This window comes from Sturnus vulgaris, chromosome Z (assembly GCF_052056855.1).
Source record: "Sturnus vulgaris isolate bStuVul1 chromosome Z, bStuVul1.hap1, whole genome shotgun sequence".
NCBI classification, from domain to species: domain Eukaryota; kingdom Metazoa; phylum Chordata; class Aves; order Passeriformes; family Sturnidae; genus Sturnus; species Sturnus vulgaris.
Genome location: NC_142283.1, coordinates 57,873,958 through 57,895,246, shown reverse-complemented (window position 1 = coordinate 57,895,246; position 21,289 = coordinate 57,873,958). Strand labels below are relative to the sequence as shown.

The window sequence follows — 21,289 nt, the reverse complement described above, 5'->3', positions numbered from 1 at the left end:
TCTGGATACCAGGTGCCCATTAAGCCAATTCTACTATTCCACTCAAGTGGACAGGGGAGAGAGAATATAATGAAAGTCTTCTGGGTTGAGATAAGGACAGGGGAAAGTCACTCACCAATTGCTGGCAGATGCAAAACAGATTCAGCTTGGGGAAATACAGCTTAATTACTAATCAAATCTCAAAAATCACCCTTCCCCTACCCCTTTCTTCTTCCTGGGTTTAACTTCACTTCCAAGTTTTCTGCCTTCTACTCCTCAGCTGTGCAGAGAGAAAAGGAACAGGGGTTGTGGTCAGTTCATCTCACATTGTCTCTGCCACTTTTTCTTCCTCATTCCTTACACTCTTAGCCTTCTCTAGTGTGGGATTCCTCTCACAGGAGACAGTTCTGCGTGAACTCCTCCAATATGAGTCTTTCCCATGGACTGCAGTTCTTCATGAGCTGCTCTGGGTGACTCCTTCCCACAGGATGCAGTCCTTCAGGAACAGGCTGTTCCAGCATGGGATCACAGTCCTGCCAGTAAACTTGCCTCCAGCATGAGCTTCTCTCCATGGAGCCACAGGTCCTGCCAGAAGCTCCTGTGTGGGCTTCCCACAGGATCACATCATTCTTTGGGCATCCATCTGCTCCAGCATTGGCTTCTCAGTGGGTTGCAGCTGGATCTCTGCTCTTCCATGGACCCTCCATGGGTGCAGGGGCCCAGCTGCTTTGCTGTGGTCTGCACCAGGAGCTGCAGGGAAATCTCAGCTCCAGCATGTGGAGCATCTCCTGCCCCTCCTTAACTAGCCCAGTACCTACTGAGCTCTTTCTCTCACATACTCTTGCTCCACTCTTCTCCAGCTGCAGTTGCAAGGTGTTTTTTTCCCCCTTGTTAAACACATTATCCCAGACATGCTGCCATAGTCGCTGATAGGCATGGCCTTGGGCAATGGCAACAGCAGGTCCGTCCTAGGTACTGTCTCAGTTGGACATGGGGGAAGCTTCTTACAGCTTCTCACAGAAGCCACTTCAGCTACCAAAACTTTGCCACACTAACCCAACACACTTTTAAGATTGGGTTGTTTCTTAATGGGGGAAAGTGAAGTTTCACAAGCCAGTGCAAGTGTAATTTACAACTGTGTTCATGCCATGCTTATTTTTTCACCTTGGAAACTGAAACTGTATGAAGAATCTCAGTCCTTCATTTCTTGAGTTGAAGTATATTTTTGCCCTCGATGTTTTGCTTTTGTCTGAAGTATGTTTCTTACAGATATTCTGGTTGATTTTTGTTATGTTCTTGTAGGTTTGATACCGCTTATATGTAATTGTACTTTCCCTTTTTATTTGTTCAGCTGTAGAGACAAATAAAGCAAAAATATGAAAACTCTGACAGCAGAGGCAGTCCTAGAAGATGAAGTTTAACTTGAACTGATTTTTAATTTGTCACTGCCACTTAAAATATTATGTTTTGAAATTCAGATTTTAGGTTCCTTTCTTCTGATTAATCATTCATCAGCATTCTCTCAGTGAGGATTTAGTTCTATCCAAAGATGCAGCCTTTGAAGAGTAATCATGGAATGGTTTAGGTTGAAAGGGACATTAAAGATTATCTAGTTACAATATCTCTGCCATGGGCAGGGACTCCTCCCACTAGACCAGGCTGCTTAATGCCCCATCCAGCTTGGCCTTGAACAAGTCCACAGGTGAGTCATCCACACCAATGTAAGCTAATGCACCTGTAATAAAGTATGCTTGACGCTTTCATGCACATTAATCAAACACATTTCTACTTTCAAGTCAGCCTGAGAAGCAGTACTTTACAGATAGTTAAGGTACTTGGTGTTAGATTGTTGTCGCTGAGACCTGCACTGTAAAAGGATAAAATAAATAGGAAGTTGGACTTTGTCTGACTTGATTCTGAACCCAGCTGCTTTTTTCAGATGTCACTGCTGATAAACAGTTTTGGGGTTTTTTTAAGTTTGCAGGACTAGGTTGTTTAACAATACAGTAAAAGCAGTAAAGCTAATTTTACTAAATTACTGCTTTAATTAGTAGACTAGAGTTTTTAATCCTTGACTTAACTGTACCTGCTGTTTAGTGTTAAACTGTTGTTTCTGCGAAGTAAGTTTCAATAGAGATCCCCAAAATTTTGTCTTCCCTTGTTGTATTTTTGAACATATACCTGAATATCACTGCCTTAAGGCACTGAAATACTTGTAAGGAGTCTAACTACACAGTTATGTTAATAGAGGTACTTTACTGACACTGTAAACATTTTCAAGAGGAGACATTTATTAATTAAACCCTAAATTTGGTCTCAAAGCATACTGACACTATTACTCAGTTTCCTGTTTTTTTTTTTTCTTTATGCAACTATCATTAAATTGTTGTTAGAGGGAGACACTTGCTTTACAAGTAAAGGTTTTTAGAGAGCTTGTAATCTAAGAATTTTGGTGAAAATACTTGAGATCTCTAGAAGAAATTTGTTTCTGTCAGTTATATATAAAATATAAATATGTTTTTGAAGTGGAAATAAGAAATTGAAGTGGAACTTTTATGTCTCAAACTTTTAAGTAGTTTTTTTTCTTATGCTCTAGGAGGGTCCTAATAGTCTGATAAATGAAGAAGAATTCTTTGATGCTGTTGAAGCTGCTCTTGATAGACAGGATAAAATGGAAGAACAGGTACTAGAACTTGAGAAATGTTTTAATGATAAGCACTTCTTTAGAGACTTCTCTGACTTGCAGTCTGTCCTGAGGTGTATCTCCTGAAGCTCTAGTTATTTTATTCTGCCAATGATCAAGGAACTTCCCTTACGATGTTTACAATAAAGTGTTGTTACTTAATGCTAATTTTGAAAAAGTAACTTCATAGCTTGTCTAGAAAAGAATAGTATAAGTGCTAACCTTATCGAATGTCTCTAGTTTCTAATTCCTAAATAAATGTCCTGTATGAAAATTTTATGTGACTGCTGCCCTGTTAAAATAAAAATATCAAATACTATACCTGTCTCTCAAAATCTAATAATTGGTCTGAAGTTTCTTTTTACTTTAGTAATATATGGAATAGGAAAGACATAGTTCTGCCTGACTACTTCATTAACTAATTTATTGAATACACTTCAGTGACAAGTATCAAAAAGGGATTATTCTAGAAAATATATAGAGTATGAGAAAGTATAGCAGCATATAAAATGAGAGGAAATAACAAAGTCATGCATCCTTTGTCGTAAAAGAGTTTATACTTAGGAATATAGTGAATAACAATGTTTTGAGAATTAAAAGACTTTCCAGTTGACCTGTAGTACCCAAGAGTTTACCCTATGTTGGGATCTCTTAGCAAAGAGTAAAGATTTTGAGTGACTATGATAGTACTACATGGATCTTTAGTGCTGCCGATGTGTTTTCCTTAACTCAGAAATACACCTTGAAGTTTAGATGAATTCAATCTTCAGGCCCACTCACTGAGAATTCTAGTGGGATGACAGCTTCATGCCTGTCATGGGCTGCATTAGTTGTTGTAGTCACTATGTAGATTGAGCATGACTCACTTTGTTTGACAGTCCACCCTGTAGCAGCTGACTAATGATAATTAAACCTATGTTGTTGCAGTCCCAGAGCGAAAAGGTTAGATTACACTGGCCAACATCCTTACCTTCTGGAGATGCATATTCTGCTGTGGGGACTCATCGATTTGTGCAAACGGTAAGATATTTATCCTGATCTCAGAATAATGGACTGGTCTGTGATATTTCTATGTAATATTCTGTATGGGTAGGTGAGATTTTTTTCAGTGTTTCTAGTAACTTCCAGTGGCCTACTCATTTTCGAAAAAGTAGCTGGAACTGAAGAAGGACTGCTTTTTGTCTTGGCTCAAAAATAATGATTTGAGAACCTGTTTAGAATATACTTGTCAAGCAGAAAAAAAGGAGAAATCCCAATTGGCTACCTCCAGTGTTCTCAAGATACCTTCACCCAGATTCATTGAATTGATCTTATTTAAGAAAAAAGAAAAAAAATCCAATTGATTGTATCAGAATCAGTTGACTTGTTTTTTAATGTTACTGGAAACACTATGCTCCTGTCAGGGCTACACTGGGAGCATAATCTATAATAGGTGCATGAAATCAGCATTTGCTGCTGTGCTTGCTGCTTATGGTGCTTTTGTTTTCCTTTTCTTCATTATCTTGTGCTTGCAAGTTGGTACTGAACGCTCTGTTGTGCCTTTGTTCTGATTACTTGGTTTTTTCTTTGTCTGTCTCTGGTAGCCCTATAGTCGCTCTTCCTCCATGTCTTCCATTGATCTAGTCAGTGCCTCTGATGATGTTCACAGATTCAGCGCCCAGGTACTGTATTGATGTGTTAAGTGGGGGTTGCATATCTTTGCTCTATTTCATCCTCTTCTTTACAACCTGGATTTGTTGTTGTTTTTTTTGTTATGTCAATCACTGCTTGCTTTAAACTAGTACATTGAGACAAACAAAGGAGTTCTCTATTTCTGTACTAAATGATTGTCTTTCTTTACATCCAGCTTGCATGCATATCACTTGTGCAGAGGCCCAAATCTTGTGAAACTGTTTGGTTTACATCAGTAGCTTTAATAAAAGACTATAGTTTGAAAATTTTGTTATCTCTGGTTATAATGAAAGTAGAATAACATGTTTTACAGAGGCTGGAGATTGTCTTTGCTTCAGATTGAATAGTTTTTCTTGCTTTTAAATCAAAGGTTTGATTTTTGTCTGAAGTGTTTATTTGTAATGCTATTAATACATTGAGTCTTGTGGTTCACTATTACTATTTTTTACCTCTATGACTAGTTTGATTACCTAAAGTCCATTTAATCATGTTGACCAACAACATGACAAATGTTATGACAAATCATATTGAAAAGTTTATGTATATTCACTTGTCCTTCAAAAATTAAGTTTGATGACCTGAATATGTCAATATCACCAAAATGGTATGTTCCAGTAATCTACAAAATTACTTCAGGTGCTTGCTAGGAAATTGATAGTTTAGAGTAGAATTAAATATGTGTTTGCTTTTTAGTCTCCAAAACAGTGGTTTAGGTATGTTATTCATGTGCTCTCTTCCTTTCCTTCTGTGAAATCATACGTGATTGTGAATATGGAGCTTCCTTCTGGGATTTGCACTTTTGGAGAGTTTTTAAAGTATTAGCAAAAGCTCCAACCGATTTTTTTTTTTCTTTTTCCCAGACAGGAATGTTTGGGGTTTTTTTAGCAGCCTGTAATTTTATTACCTCCAGACCTTACTACCAGCTTCATGGGCAGGACCAACACTTAAGGACTTGCCTAGTGGTACTAAAATTCCAAGACCTTTTGCAGTTAATTTATTTCTGAAATCTGAACTTACTGCAGGGGAAAAAGTATGCAAGTCCTATTGCACAACAGTGGTAGGCTCATCTACCAGTACTCCAGTAGCTGAATTAGTTTTCTAAGTTGTTTTTTCTTTGAGAGGAGAGGTATTAAAATAAGGGGATAATAAAGTAAGAGAATAATAAATAATAGAAATCAAGTTTGATTGCCAAGATGGGAACTAGTACTCTGTCAGGTTGTGGGTGTGGAGATCGTTCAGCATAAGGAAAGCTCATATTTGACAAGATATGCAGGTGTCCTTGTTTTCACCTCTTTTATGCCTGTGATAACATTTCTGCATTCATATGATAAACGTGTGTTTTAGAGCACCATTGTGACTGCAGAACTGATCACTTAAAAACAAACCTGAGGTAGACCAGGTCCTTAGCATAATAATGCAAACTGTGGTTAAGTATCAGGATCAAATGGACTGAAGTTACTCTTTTCATCTGCTGCATGGATTATACTACATGGAAGTTACTGTGGAATGCCTCCTAATCCAGTTTGGATTCCACTACAGAAAGTGTGAATATCCCCACATGCAGTTCCACCCTCCAAGTACTTTCCTTAAAGCAAATTTTTGCCAGACTAACAAGTTACTCTGGAGTTTCAGTTCTTCTGAACAAGACAACAGAGAGCCTGATGAGAATAGCAGACCTTTTAATTCTACCTGCTATGTACTTTATTAAAAAAACTATTAAAAATTGGTCTCTGTCTCCAGGCTGACAATTTGGCTTTAGGAAGGCAAGCTAATATCTTGATTCTTAATAAATGTGACTTTTTTCTAGACTTCATGTGAGGGAAGGGTATTTAGTATCAGTAAAAGTCAAGTAGCAACTGGCAGCCCGGTTTTTAAGACTGAAGAGTATAAACATGTGCTCTGATGGGAGTGATGGGAGTTGTTTCTTCGGTGTGCCTCTAGAAAGGCATTGTTGTCTCTGCCAGTTGTGTGGGAGTTCAGATCACTTTCTTTTAAAGACCTATCAGCTTTTTGTTATACGTTCTGAGTAGTTCTTAGGCCTCTGAAGGGAAGAACTTGCCACTCAAAATTCAGGTCATATGGCATACAGGTTGCAAGTATTTTTGCAGATCTTTCTTGTAGCCAGCTAGGAGCCCAGCTGTAATAATAGTGAGCCTCTAAGGTGGGAAGAATCTTTGGATCTTGACTGCACCTCTGAAATAGGTGCAGGTTGACAGATGGTGACCAGTGCATAGACGAAATACAGTTTGTACAGACAGTGTGCAAAAGCAGGTTGTGTAAATACTGCATTTCATGGTGAAGCAGGAGAATTACATTGCATTCCTGTGGATGCCTCCTTCTCTTCTTTCCTTGATATTTTCCTCATCCCTTTGCATTTAGCACATAAAGCAAAAAGTATCAAAAGACAAAAGTAAGTAGATAAAGCATAGCTTTGTTCTCAATAAGTTAAGAGGTGGGATAGAAAATATGTAAGGGCCTGAAGATAGGGGAATTAAGTGTTGAGATCGTGGCAAGGATTCCTTTCTTGAAGAAGTGTGACCTAGACCTAATAAATGGAATATTTAAATAGCCCACATTCTTACCTGGTTTCTATTGTACTGTCATTGTTTCACTGAGGAAAAAGAAGGAAGACACTTGTAGGAAATCTGCTAGTAACTGGCAGCAAAAGTTGGCTTGTCTAGAAGCTAAAACATAAATCTTGGTGGTGCTTTTTGTTCACTGAAACTCAAAACCAAAACACCCAAAACTTGGACTGATAACTTTTCTTTGTCTAAATAACTCTATGGGTAGTTAAACTAAGATACACTAGGATTTCCATCCAATAGATTTTGGGGTTTTTTTCATGTTGTGCTTCTAGAGTTTTATTTATTCAATTACCTTTTTTCTTTCTGGTCTTAAGTGTATTTCCTGTTGAGTGCATAGCACAAACAAAATTACTGCCTTAAATTAAAAGTAAATAACATCTTTCAATTCTGTACCCTATGTAGAAAAAGATTAATTATTATTTATTTTGCTTTCTACTTGCTTTCATACTTGCTCAAATATGTTTTACATATTTTACTGCACACTAGGCTTCATATTTTTTAAGTTGTGCAAAAGCACCCTAGGGTTCAGACTGTTAATTTTGTGATTGTGCACTCCTTGAACTAATCTTTGTGTTGGTCAATTAACAACTTTTGTTTATAGTGCTTATCCTTTTGAAAAAAAAAAGGTATTTCCAATAGTTCAGGAAAATGCTGTTAATCGTCTGGACTTGCTTGCTGTGACAAGTTTTAGTAGTCATCTACCTTTTGGATGGAAAGAAGTTATTAAAGTGTTTTGAATACTTGAAGCATTACACAGCAATGGATATCCTATGATTTTGCTTCTGGTTTTATTTGGGGCATTTGGAAAAGGATGGGGAACCAAAAAAACAAAATAATATATTAAATCTAAAATAAGCATCATCCTCCTGTCCCAGTACCCATTTTCATGCATATTCTATGGAATAAAAAATTAGATAGTCACATAGCTTGATAAAAATATAGCAAATATTTGGCTGTAAAAAAAAAAAAAGGCACAGCTGCTAGCAAAATAAATTTTAAATGAGCATTTTATAATTATAGAATCTCTGTACTGTCATTATCCTTTGAGTGTAGGCATTTCTGGTTTTTTCCTAGCTGTCAACTGTGCAAAGATGCTACTGAACAGAGCAGGCATGCTTTGGTTGTGACTTTTTTCTTCACTGCTCTTCCAATATGACTTTTGATATGCATTTGCTTTTTAGAGCTTGTCAGTCTTCCTCCCTTAACCCTCTGCCTTTGTTGAGCTTTTAAAGTGCTCTTCAGTGAATATCTTACAGTGCATTTCAATTCCATTTAGAGATACTTGCAGATCCCATCTGCTGAAATAAAGAACTGTTTTAGGTAGAAGTGATAAGGTTTTGCAGTTAAAGGCACAAAGGCAGAATAGGAAATCCCCACAAAGAACCAAGTTGAAATTTTAATCAAGATTTTGGCTTTGTTTTTTTTTCTGAAGGCCAGCGTTATTTGTTTGTTCCTAACCTGACAGAGAGCTCTCTCATTCAAATTCTGCTCCTGCACAGGAATTCAAGTATTAATTTGTGACTTCCAGTGCTGTACAGTATCTTCCCCGAAAGATTGAATGAATGAGTTAAAAATGCCTATTTTTTTTCCTTTACAGGTGGAAGAGATGGTACAAAACCACATGACGTATTCCTTGCAAGATGTAGGAGGAGATGCCAATTGGCAGCTAGTGGTAGAAGAAGGAGAAATGAAGGTAAATGTTTCAGATTTGGTTAGTTAGTATAAGATGATACACTATGAAGACAGATATTTCCAGTGTACATTTGGCATTTATCTTTGCTGCTGGACTTCATCATCTTAAGGGTCTTTTCCAACCTAAATAATTTATGATTTCTAGAAATATTATGGAATAGTGGAATTCGGGAAAGTTATGGTGTTGAAACTTCTCTCTGGGAATAATATTGTTTAGGTTGGGACTGGGGTCCGTGAGAGCTGTGGCTCCCTATATATTTATTCATACAAAATTCTGTGTAACTTTTGGAACAGATGCATCTTTGTGGGTTCCTTTCTCATTCCCTCCTACTTAAAGCTTGGTATCAAAGTAATATGTAACTTCTATGTACAAAAATAAGAGTAACAAGCTACAATGTTGGCTATTCCACTGTGCTTATGAAAACATGTCAATAGTGATAAATAAGCTAGCTTAATCATTTTTGGAGTAGAAACCTTAAAATACTGGTATTTTAATGTGAATTGCCACATAAGAATGTCTTTCATGGGTGTTACCAGAGAACACTCTTATGGCAAATTATTCATGTGGTAATCTTCTAGGTAAGTGGTTTGTTGGTTTAGGTTATTTTAAACTGATTAAATTTAAACAATTAAAACATGAACAGTTTTGACAATTTCTGTTCTACACTTTTCTTTCTGTTTGGCTATAGGTATACAGACGAGAAGTAGAAGAGAATGGAATAGTTCTAGATCCTTTGAAAGCAACCCATGCTGTTAAAGGGGTAACAGGGCATGAAGTTTGCCACTACTTCTGGAACGTTGATGTTCGTAATGACTGGGAAAGTAAGGCATTGGTTCTTCAGCTTTGCAGTTTTATTAGCAAGAGCAGTGTTTATAGCATTGTCCTATTGTCTGTGATTGTTTACTGACGGATATTTTTTCCCTTCTCTCCACCGCCCCTTCTTTTAGCAACAATTGAAAATTTCCATGTTGTGGAAAATTTAGCTGATAATGCAATCATCGTTTACCAGACACATAAGGTAATAACACTTAATTTGCGTACCTTACTGGGATGTCTGAAACATGTGTGTTCCAATACTGTTCTGAATACTTTACTGACTTAATGATTTAAAATACTGTTCTGGACAATATTCCAGAACAAGTTCTCTATTAAACTCCAGCTTCCATCAATTTTTCAAACTTTTTTTGAGAGCATAATTGGTTGTGCATGTGTCTGATAGACCTTCTAGAAGCAAGCAAGGCCTGCTTTTAATCTCACGATTTTATCGCTGCCAGCAAGGCCAGAGTCATCCAAAGCAAACAGAAGCAATAAATCACCACTGACTACAAGGAGGAAACCTACACCACTGGATCAGATTTTTTTTTTTTCAGAAACACAGGTTACCATTCACCACAATTAGTTGGCATACCACCTCATAATGCAAATGTTTTTAATTGTTGGTGCAACATGTGTCTTTGTACCATAATTTTTTTTCCCCCAGAGTGGTTCTGGTGTCAGTTTATAAAAATGTTCGTTTGAATTATAACCCAACAACTAAAACATAAAGATCTAAAAATTTTACAGGAATGAAATATATGTATTTATCCTTAGTCTTGCATGTTTCTAAGTATTAGTATATTCAAACGTTAAATATCTTTCTTTGACAATTTTACCACTAGTGCAATTACATTAAAACTTCTTTTATAGAGGACTCATAATTTTGAGTAAGACAGTTGTGTCATCTGTATTGGTTGGGGTAAAATCCAGAACTTTTTTCTCCTATTAAATGTCAGGAAAATAACTTCTGTATGTTTTCTTATTTTGTCGCACATGTAGCTTCTCAAGCTTTCTCTTGAATAATATCAGTTTGCTGTATCTGTCTTACTGAAGTAGTAGCTTTTTGAAGTAATAATTGTTTTAAATACATCTTTCCTCTCTCTTTTTCTCTGGAGACATAAATAACTGTAGATGCATCCCTATACGCCTAACCATTCATTCAGTTTGTAGCTTACAAATACTAACTAAAATGCAAACCTGAGGTTGAGGATACAGGAGGGTAACTGCCTCTTCCTATTTTTTAAACTGAAAAACTCATCTGCATTTCAAAGGCCTTAAAGCTTTGCCTTAATATTTTTTTTGTATGAAGTGTAGCCATGCTGAAATTTCTGCTGCCTATTTACAACGGCTATGTTCTCTTTCAGTTTTCAGAATGAAATTACTAACTTGAACTTAATAATATAACTGATCTGGTTTGCCTTGCTTAGTTTTTAATTTTAACTAAGGATAGTAGTTAAACCTGGAAAAGCTTATGTTCAGGTGTTTCTCTGCAGAGAGTGTGGCCAGCGTCTCAAAGGGATGTGCTGTATTTGTCTGCCATCAGAAAGATACCAGCATTCAGCGAAAATGATCCGGAAACATGGATTGTATGCAATTTCTCTGTAGAACATGACAGTGCTCCTGTAAGTATTATTTTGATTCTATGAAGTTCTGTTTTTAAGGTAGTTTTCTGTTCTGTGGTAATGCATTTGCAGTGCTAGTGTGAGGGAGATGGAGGGTTTTTACAAAAATACAGTTGATTTAAACCAAGTGATAAAATGACTTGATGAATGCATTCTTAGCCAAAACCTTTCTTGTCTTATCTCTCAGTTGTCAGATCTAAGGTGTTACAGCAGAATGGAAGCAAAATTTCTGGAGATGTGAAAACATTTTAAAGAGTTGAGATTATTTTGTATGTAATCAAATCAATATCTATTCAGTATTGTCAAATATAAGAGTAGGTTTATATAATTATAGATAGGGTTAAGTCTCCGTTTTACAGTTTTGCCTTGGTTCTACCAGAGGACAGCAATGATTGTTTTCTCTTTGATTGCTATTCTATAGCCTGCTTTCAAGGGAAAAGTTAACTGATACTTGCAAATGCTCATACATTATTCTTTAAACGTTTCTTTACTGATTTGTCACAGCAGTTGAAGTAATACACTTGTGTTAAGCAAGAAACTTCAGATTCAAACGTTTTAGATCCTTGCCCTATCCACCATGTATCTTTCATTTCATTCACTTTCATGTTACATCCGTCGAAGTGCTAGAATGTAGACTCTCAGAAACACAGCTTCTAGAGTGTCTTAGACTTCATGATGAAAAAAATGTTCACTCTTGATTATGCTGAAACAAATTTAGTTTAAAGCTTACAATGTTTCATATTTTTGGCAGCTGAACAATCGATGTGTCCGTGCCAAAATAAATATTGCTATGATTTGTCAGACGTTAGTAAGCCCACCAGAGGGCAACAAGGAAATAAGCAGGGACAACATTCTGTGCAAGATTACATATGTAGCTAATGGTAAGTACAAAATTTTTCAATTTCATGACAGATGTTAATTTTGGGGAATTGAATACTGGCACAAAAGAAAAAAAAGCTTGATGCCTTTTCGATTTTCTGTTAAATCTATATATAGCATCACCTTTGTGTTCGTCACATTCGGAAGGTCTCAAATTAAGGTGCTACATGAACTGGTGATTGGGATCATTCATTATGTAGTACTCTGGGAAGAGTAAATGGAAGAGCTGTGTAGTTCATTCCTAAGTACATAACATTGGGGTGGAGGAAGGTAGGCAGAAATGTCTGCAACTGGAATGAGCTGACTTAGCTTTTAGTTTCAGTAATGGAATGCTGGGTTTTTTCATGTACTACTGTATTTTTTTTTTCTCCCAATTCACCTCATTAGGCTGAAAATCTGCTGATAGTAAGGATATAGTTCTTATCTCCTAATGCCAAGAAGGAGTAAATACGTTTTGTATGAAGACACTTGCAAGCTGTATAATCTAGTCTACATTGCTTAATTTTTTTTTTAGCGGATAGAATCCTTGGTATTGACTAAAAAATCGTCAAAGCCAAATTGTATTGTTGCTGTACTCAGTATTTAGCAGTGTATTGTAGTATTACTATCTTCTCTCCTAGAGCAACAAAACACTTCAAGGGTAGTTCACTCAGTTTTTTACTTTAAGTTTCTGAATTACTTTAAAAGTATATTTTCACTACTAAATTCTGAACTGATTATATGCCAAGTGATAGCTTTTTCATACTTCCCCTGTGAATGAAAATGTAATTTAAAATCAGTTCAAATTTTGTTTAAATGCTTTATAATCATTTGCAGAGTGTTGCCTATGTGGCAGTTCTGCAGGCAAATGCAGTAATTATTGAAAAGACTGACTGCTTTCTTTGAAACAGGAATTTGCTCAAGTCTCTTTCTCTTTTGTTTCTTGGAAGCCCACTGAGAATATAGTCTTCTATTTAGGCATTTTCCCAATACTCACCATATAGTGTATTTAATGTTTTCTAAATAATGGCATCATAGATCTGGACTGAGCTTGAGTATTACAAATAGAAAGTGCTGCAACACAAGCCTAGGGGCATTAAAATCTGATGGTTATTCTTTCCTGTTTCTTCAGGAAGAGTTGCAGGAGTAATGAACTAAAATTTACTTTTTCAGCATTTAGTGGAGTTGCTCTATTAAAATGTCGTTCTTCCTGTTTGCTTCTAGTGAACCCAGGAGGATGGGCACCAGCATCAGTGTTACGGGCAGTGGCTAAACGAGAATATCCAAAGTTCTTAAAGCGTTTTACATCGTACGTGCAAGAGAAAACAGCAGGAAAGCCTATTTTATTCTAGTACTGGCAGGTATACCTACTTTTAAAATTCTTGATTCACCATTTTACACGATTAGCATGGCTTCAGTGCTCGCTTTAGTATGCATTATACGTTTTTTAAACCATCTTGTAATTTGTGTGTACAGGCTGCACAAGTTAGCAAGCATTCGTTTTCATAGACTTTTACTGGTTCATCTTGCAAATCTTTGCATGCATGTCAAATTTACATAGAAGTAAAACAGGATGAAGTACTGTTTTTTCCCAACTATCTCAGGCATTTTGCACTTGTTCTGAAAAGATACATAGTGAAGTTACTATAGAGCCTCATGAGGATTTTATAACTTAAATTCTACTTAAAATTGCGTATTTCATGGACTATTAGTACATTTCAGTTTTATTTTATATTGACAGAATAGTTTTGACCTAGGATTTTTATTAATGGAACTTCACTGACAGACCAACATGAATTACTAGAGTATTTAGAAGACTGTGACTTAAGTTTTTAGCCTTTCTGATGAACCTAGGAAAGAAAAGGGATTTCCAGATACTTCCTGAAGTCAATGGATATATTTTTAATGGTATAGATTATTGGCTAATCAAGAGTTGGTTGAACAGTTAGATGATGATATGACATTAGAAGAGGATTTCTTGATCACTTTGAGGCTATCTGAGCTCCTTAGTGGTAAATAAGGGTTAACTAGTTTTTGTTAGTTTAGACTCCTGCTATATATTTTATTTACTATAACTGTCATGTCAAACCACGGAATTCTGTTTAGTTGTGCTGGTGTTACAGCATCATTCAGTCAAATCTGAAGATGAGTCTCTAACACTTCTAGATGTGACATAGGTAACTTCTATTTTTGGGTTCTATTTACTGTGTCAGACTCCAAAAGTCTTAGTTGTTTCATTCTTCTTTGACAGCTATCCCTATAATAATTCACAATTTTAAATGTAAATTGTTTGAGACCTAGTGTAGGTAAAGCATTAAAAATACAGCATCACAAGCCAACAGTTAACACATGATCATAGCAGTCCTGATGATACTTAAGGTGTTTAACAAGTTAATTTTACTAGTAGTATACAGATTTCTCAGTGCTGTATTCTTTTCTTTGCTTACCTGCAGCAATCAGAACAAGACTGGGTGAGCATTCCACATTGGAGAAGTGATTATGCATAAAGCACTCCATGCTGGAACGAAGGATCTACAGTCTTTTTATGGCCCAGGTTCTAGGCTTTGTATACTGAAGTGAAGAAGTGTTGCAACACCATGGGGCTGAATATTTAACAATAGCTCTCTCCTGCTACCTTTCTTGCTGAATCAGTGTGTAATTATAAATACATGTATTGATAACATGTATATGGCTCTATTTTTATTTGCTTGCTTTAGAAGAAGAGTGCATACGACTTTGAATCACCAACATGGGCTACTGTGTTAATTTTAAACAAGTTGTAGAATTTCATTGTCAGCCTTCCTAAGATACTTGTGCAGTTTTTGTGCATGTGTAAAAAGCACAAGAAACAAATGCACATATGGCATACTGTATGTGCTTTATATGCACAAAAATCTGTGTGGTATTTTGGGGGTGTTGAAAGGAGTGGCTTTAGTAAAACCTAGGTAACTTGTTGGTAAGTTTTGTTTTGCTTTGTATAATCACAGTTCATTGCTGCTGGTTTCTATAATGAATCATCTTGTTACATAAAATGCCAGTTAATATCTGAGGGCTGTCAATATCCTTATGACTTTGCCTTTTCTATTGTCTTACTCTTATGACGATCTTTAGTTCTGAAGGAGTAAGAGTGTGAAAAGCTTTATTTTTTCCAGATATCTTTATATTTCTATTGTATTTTTTAGTTATGTAATATGTGCTGCAGAATTTTTGTTATTAAACATGATCCAGAAATATCTAGAAAGATTCTGTATGAGAGGGCAAGAGACTGCCTAAAACCTAGGAGACATCGTCCATGCTATCTGTGGACTGCTTTCTTGGATGATATCCGGGGCTTTCCCAAAGCTGTGAGAAGGTACACTATAATATTTATTGAATTAATTTGGATTATATGAAACAACATTCCCAGTCTAGATTGAGGATGAATACATTATTTCAGATCCAGCATGTTTTCCTCATCTCAATAAAGCTGTGCTATGAGGTTCATGTAGAAAATTATTTTCCTCTTGATCAAAAACCCATCAGAGCTGTAAGAATGTGTAGTTCTTACTGGAAAGTTCCCTTTAGCTGCTGTGAAAATATAAATGTCAGATGTTTGCCTGCCTTTGATTCTGGAGATACTTGTTAGGAGAGGATTGTGTCGGGCTAGTACTGACTGTGAGGTCTTTTATCCATGTCCTATAGTTGGAAACTCTTCAGAGACTGCTTGGTGTTTTACTAAACTCTATATCTTGAGGGAAAAAGTTTCAGATATATTTTCTTCAAAAGAAAGCTGAAAGTCAGATTTATTAGATATAGTGCTAGGTGCCTGAAAAGAGATATATTACAGTAATTTAGTGAAGATTTGGTAAATGATTCAGTGTTGAAAAACTTCTCTGTTCATCTTCTCTGTAGAGATGAAACCATACCTAACACATGATTACTCACGCATGCAGATTTCATGCTCCATAACTCTTCCCTTTTTATTTGCCTTTCTCTAATGGTGTGCATGGAATATGCCTTATTACAGAGTTATTCTGTTCATTTGAATATGTAGAAAAGTGCCTATATGGTAATGTTAGTAAGGCAAATAAGATGATAACTTGTACATCTTTACGATATCACCAGTGAGCATTTTATATACCAACATTAAAAAACAAAATCTTATACCTCAAATGTACTTCATCTTTTTACAATCAACCAATAGCCACTGATGGGAACTTAAAAAAATGTCCAAAATATAAAGAGTTTAACTCCTTATTTGCCATTTCTGGTAATTGTTGGAACACGGGCAAGTTTATTAATTTAATAGGATAGCTTTATTTTACAAAGGTATGGAAAGTTTACAAAGCAGTATATAAACTTATATCATTAGTTGCATTTGCACTAAATGTGATGTACTTTTGCGATTTATTCTGTAAATAAAATGACACTACAGATACTATTTGTAAAGAGTATGTTTTACTTTTAGATAAAGGCACTGGTACTTCACTGCAGCTAGCCCTGCCCAATCAGATTTGTAAGAGGTTTTTTAAAGATTATGGAAGGAGTTACATGACTTCTCAGTCTTCTCATAATCATTATTAATGGACCTCTGGAAAAATAATTTCAAAAGGCAGTAGGCCTCTCAGATTGTTCTTGTGTGAGTAGCCATTAGATCCTTTCTTCTGGAAGGGATGTTGCTTTAATGGTTTTATACAATTTCTTGAGCCCATCCCTCTTGTCAGTCACTGCCAGGTCTGTGCACTCTTGAGTTCATTTCTTCCTGTTAATAGATCAGGAGTATTAATGCAGCTGTAGTGGTCTTTGCAGAAGCAGCTTCTGACTCTAGAATGGTTGTTTTATAAGCTGAACCAGTTCAAAAAGCTGAAACTGCAGCAATCATCAGATATCATTCTCTGGATATCTGCATCTGTTTAGAGAATTTGGATATTGCCAAACTAGATCTGAAGGACATGACCTGATAGAACTTGTACTGGGAATGAAAATGAGATGGTCATTGTTATTCTGAGAACCTGAAAATCTTTGACAAATTTATCTGAAAAATGTGATGCACTTTGAAAAAACCTTACCTTTTACTTTATTGGGCTGAGCTGGCTTATCTGAAGTTGTGCAGATTCTCTTTAATCAGATTGTCCACCTGTATTTTTGTCAAGTTGTACAGATAATGCTGTATTTGAATTGCCACTGTTCATTTACAGACTTAAAACATGAATCATATTTTTGAGTACCTTGAGTGTGTAGAGTTGTAACTGTTCTATAATAGCTTTATGATCCTAATGATAAGTTTTAAAAATTAAAAGAAGTTGGCTCTTACATGTTACAATCACAAATTTAAAACCATTATTTAAAAGTTAAAAGTATTAAAAATTATGAAGAAAAATCTTGGCTTCTCGTTATTTTTAACTTTCTAATATTTGGAGAAACTTAAAATATTTTACCCATAACCAACTCTTAGATCATTAATAAAGTTATATACAATATTCTAGTGCATGGAAAACATTTAACGAGAAGGCAGTTTACTTGTGTTACTGAGATCAAAACCTGCATGCCATGTTAGTTTATATATTGAGAAGTTCATTTTGTGCAAAATCAGAGGGGTGTTAAAAGGTGCTCCTGGTACAGTGCAGTCATAATACAGAGCACTTCCATGGGAAGAACAGCAATCCAGGGCTCAGATGTGCTAAAGGGTAAGCCTATGGCTTTTCCAAAGTAAGAATAATTTTTAGTAACTGAGATGAGCTTCCATGAGCAAGTTTTCTTAATAGCAAAGTAGGTGGTGTGTAATGGATCAATAACAACCCTACCTTTATTTGTTGCACAGTGATTTCTACTTCTTTATATTGCAATCAGTAAAATTGTAGAAACCTTACAGGTATGCAACACTGGAGGAACAGTTTGAAGTAACAGAAGGCATTACTTGAACAGAAACAAAACTTATCAGCTGTATCAGGCCTCTTGTAATATACTGCAAAAAATCGAGAGTTCTAAGGTAACCTCTGACCTTAGAAAATGCAGCTATTTTTCCTAGCAAAAATAAATCCCCCAAATTAAAAAAAAAAATTAAAAGGTCACAATTCACATTCATGGTCCCATAACTTATGTGCATAATTTAAAAATTACATACTTCCCAGTAAGGAGAGATCGAGCATTTCTGTTTAACTATGTAATCTCACCCTGGATGATGAATGATAATTAGGGCTATGCCAGGCAATTAACTGGTGTGTATTACTAATCCTAATCATCTTCAGTCTCCGCCTTTTATAAGCTAAGTTTTATAGGAGGAGAAAAGTACATTTTGTTAGAAGAAAGGGACACACTTTGAGCATTAGCAACCTGAAATTGTCTCCAGCTGAAGCCATTGATGCAGTAAGCTCTTCTCTCTGCACATGGACTACAGCCAGCATAAGCAAGCCTGGTACTATGGATTGCTGCAGTTGTCTGGGTTTAAACTAATTCTCCTTAAAAATAACGGCTTTTTAATTATTTATTAATTTGGATCAATCAATAGTTGGACCTATTGTTATCCACAAGACTTCCCAAACTTTTGCGTGCCAAGACACAAGCTACAGACGGTACAATTCTGTCACAAGCGATTCCTAACCAGTGCTAAGAACGGCAAAATATGACAAGAGCCCTGAGGATTCCCATTTGCTGGGAGCAGCCTGGCACATGCAGCCTCGAGGAAGTTATGCCCTGTATATGAAGGAATTCCAGCTCAGAGGCCCAGGATAGCGTGCTGTCTTGGTGAGGGCGTCATGGCCAAGTATAAACAGAATTGTCGGTGTGTTTGTACCCTCCAGAAAATACTTGTACTACAGGTAATGAGCAGCCACGCTGGTGACGCGTCCCTGCTGCCCTGCTGGAAATGACTGCTCTGTCTTCAGCCTGAGGGTGCTCAAGTACTGCCCTAGCACCCTAGAGCCTGTGACAATGGGATGTTAGCGCTGATCCAGTTAAAGATGTAGCTGTTTATTTAAAACGTTTTGAAGCTTTTCTGAGAGTGGTCCCTGCCTTGTTTCATAAAGTGCTGAAAGGTGGCGATGGGTTGATAGGCTTTAGCAGTGGGTAAAAGGGTCGACGTCTGTAAAGAACCTGAGAAATTTAAATGAGCTACTTTGTCTTTCCCAACCTTTTTTTGACTGAATTGTATTTGAAAACTCTTTCAGTTAATTCAAATAACACTGAATTATCACTGCAATACTAGGGTAACTAAACATCCTACTATCAAGATAGGTGCTAAGCAAAATCATCAGTAACTCAACTAGCAGCTGCTAATTTGTTTTTGTAATAAATTTTTAATGAAAAATTGTGACTTTTTAAATAAAAAGCACCTAACACTTCAATATTTCATATTGCTGTGAGAAATTCAGTAATAAAAAGTACCTTGTAATTTACTTTCTTATTAACTAAGACTGTCCTAACCAATTCCAGTGGAAATAATGGAACATTGTTAAAATATGTGAAAACCACTTGCAAATATTAATATTACTAGATTTTCCTCCTCTTCTAACTTTGGTTACATCAGAAGAAACAGTTTCCCTAACAAGTAGCTGTTCCTGTCATATAAGCTTTGGTGAAGAGGTGTACAGTTAGTTGCTCTTTTATACAGCAGTTCCTGTGTTTATGCTTGTGTGAAACAGCATCTCCTGCATTAAAAAAATTAAAATTAAGAAATTAACGTCATCTATTACTGAAAAGAAAAATTTTGGATGACTAGGTAGGATACACAAATGGTGCTCTAAAAAATCTTAAGACAGCAGTGGGATCTGGGTACACAGAGGGATGAATTCCAGTAAGTTGACATTTTTAGAGTGTTAGGCAATACCTTAAAAAGCCTATCTCCCACAAAAGAAAAGGAAAACTATCAGTATTAACATTTACTGATTTTTTGAACAGTGTTAAAGTGTCCACTTTTGTTCATATTCACAAGTGAAGGAAAAAAATACTCAGTAATTGCAACTGACAAAACTTATACGTAGTTCTTTATTACCTTCTCCCTAGTTTGATTTGCCTACAGAAAGCATTTTAGAAAAACATCCTTTTCTGAAGAACAAAACCACTGCCTTAATCTAGTCGCCCGGATTTTCAATCACATTAGTCTTTTGGGGTCAATTTTCTCCAGGTGTACGAGAGGCTTCAGCTGCTCAGCAAAGTTCCTCATGTCATCAGAAACAATGTCCTGCCCTGCTGGCGCAACCACGTTGAGCTCCACCAAGTAGGAGAGGGAGAGCGGCTCAATGCTCTCCGTGTTTCCTGGCATCAGTATGCGGAAGATCTTGTACACCACAATCTTCATGATGCCCTTGCGGAACACGTGCCCTTTGGCCACGAACTCGTGGTCCATGCGGAAGCCCATCTCCACCAGGAAGTCCGTCAGGTTGTCGGACGTGGCGATGTCCACGCAGTTGCGCACCAGCGCGTAGCGGTTCTTGTCGCCTATTTCAGGCTGTCCCAGGTAGCGCAGGTGCCAGGGCATCCCGCTCTTGTCCATGGAGCGCCGGGCGCGCAGCACGAAGGGGCTGGCCTGCTGCCCCTTCAGCAGGAACACCATCTCGTGGTCCAGGAAGGTCTCGGGCTCCATGTTGTCGCACAGTCCGCGCAGGCGGTGCAGGAGGCTCTCCAGGCTCTGGTCCAGCACGCTCCCTGCGGAGACAGCGCCACGGTCATCGCCTCCCGCCGAGGCCGAGCTGGGCTCCCTCCGCAGCGCGCCCGCCCCAGCGCCCTCCGGCCCGCCCGTGCGCGGCGCCAGCCCCCACCGCCGCTGCCCGCGGCTGCCCGCGCTGCCCGGTCCCGCGGCCGCCTACCTTGGAGCAGGTACTCCATCATGTTGATGGTGCCGCCCGTGACGGGCATCATGGTCACCGGCGGCGCCTCCATCGTGCGCTCCTGCAGCGGCCCCGCGGCCTCGGCCTCGGCGGCGACGGCGGCGGCACCGGCAGCGACGGCTGCGGCGGCAGCAGCGCCCCCTGGCGGCTCGGCGGGGCCGGTGAGGGGCTGGGGCGGGGCCGCGGGGGGGGGGGGTGGTCTGTGGGACGCCCCGCCCCCGCTCCCTCACACGGAGCGGAACTCGGGCTGAGGACGGGCCGGAACCGCCTCTTGCACCTCCGCTTGGCCTGGCGCAGAGCTGCGTGATGCTGAGGCCGGCAGAGCGGTGGAAGAGGCTGTCGGAGGAGGTTGTGGAGTGCCCCTCTCTGGAGCCATTCAGAACTCAACTAGATATGTTCCTGTGTCACCTGCTCTGGGTGACCCTGCTGAGAGCAGGGGTGTTGGACTGGATGGTCTCCAAAAGCCCCCTCCAACCCTAACGAGTCTGTGACGCTGTATATTCTGTCTGTTATTCTAGTTTGCTCAAAGCAGGGACTCAGGAAGTAACCCACGAAAGGCTGGCTGTGTGACCATCAGA

At 37.9% G+C, this 21,289-nt stretch overlaps 2 protein-coding genes across 6 annotated transcripts in view; one reads left to right on the top strand and one right to left on the bottom strand.

Moving 5' to 3' along the window:
• CERT1 (ceramide transporter 1) overlaps positions 1–17,266 on the top strand; it is a 75,489-nt gene extending 58,223 nt beyond the window's left edge. For 4 of the 5 annotated variants that reach the window (XM_014887544.2, XM_088156574.1, XM_088156575.1 and 1 more), the window contains 10 exons: positions 2,576–2,662; positions 3,590–3,682; positions 4,246–4,323; positions 8,516–8,611; positions 9,300–9,432; positions 9,559–9,629; positions 10,921–11,049; positions 11,801–11,930; positions 13,132–13,268; positions 14,361–17,266. In XM_014887544.2, coding sequence (XP_014743030.1) covers positions 2,576–2,662; positions 3,590–3,682; positions 4,246–4,323; positions 8,516–8,611; positions 9,300–9,432; positions 9,559–9,629; positions 10,921–11,049; positions 11,801–11,930; positions 13,132–13,259 — 945 coding nt within the window. In that variant the 3' untranslated portion in view covers positions 13,260–13,268; positions 14,361–17,266. The remainder of the gene's footprint in view (positions 1–2,575; positions 2,663–3,589; positions 3,683–4,245; positions 4,324–8,515; positions 8,612–9,299; positions 9,433–9,558; positions 9,630–10,920; positions 11,050–11,800; positions 11,931–13,131; positions 13,269–14,360) is intronic. The other variant, XM_014887624.2, reaches the window with a different exon arrangement.
• Positions 17,267–19,850: 2,584 nt separating this feature from the next.
• MED18 (mediator complex subunit 18) lies at positions 19,851–20,849 on the bottom strand. Its single transcript, XM_014888150.2, has 2 exons — positions 20,691–20,849; positions 19,851–20,529 (listed from the first exon to the last, which is right to left on the bottom strand). Exons 1-2 carry the CDS (start codon positions 20,761–20,763, stop codon positions 19,976–19,978), a joined length of 627 nt encoding a protein of 208 aa, XP_014743636.1. The 5' UTR covers positions 20,764–20,849; the 3' UTR covers positions 19,851–19,975.
• Positions 20,850–21,289: the final 440 nt, after the last annotated feature.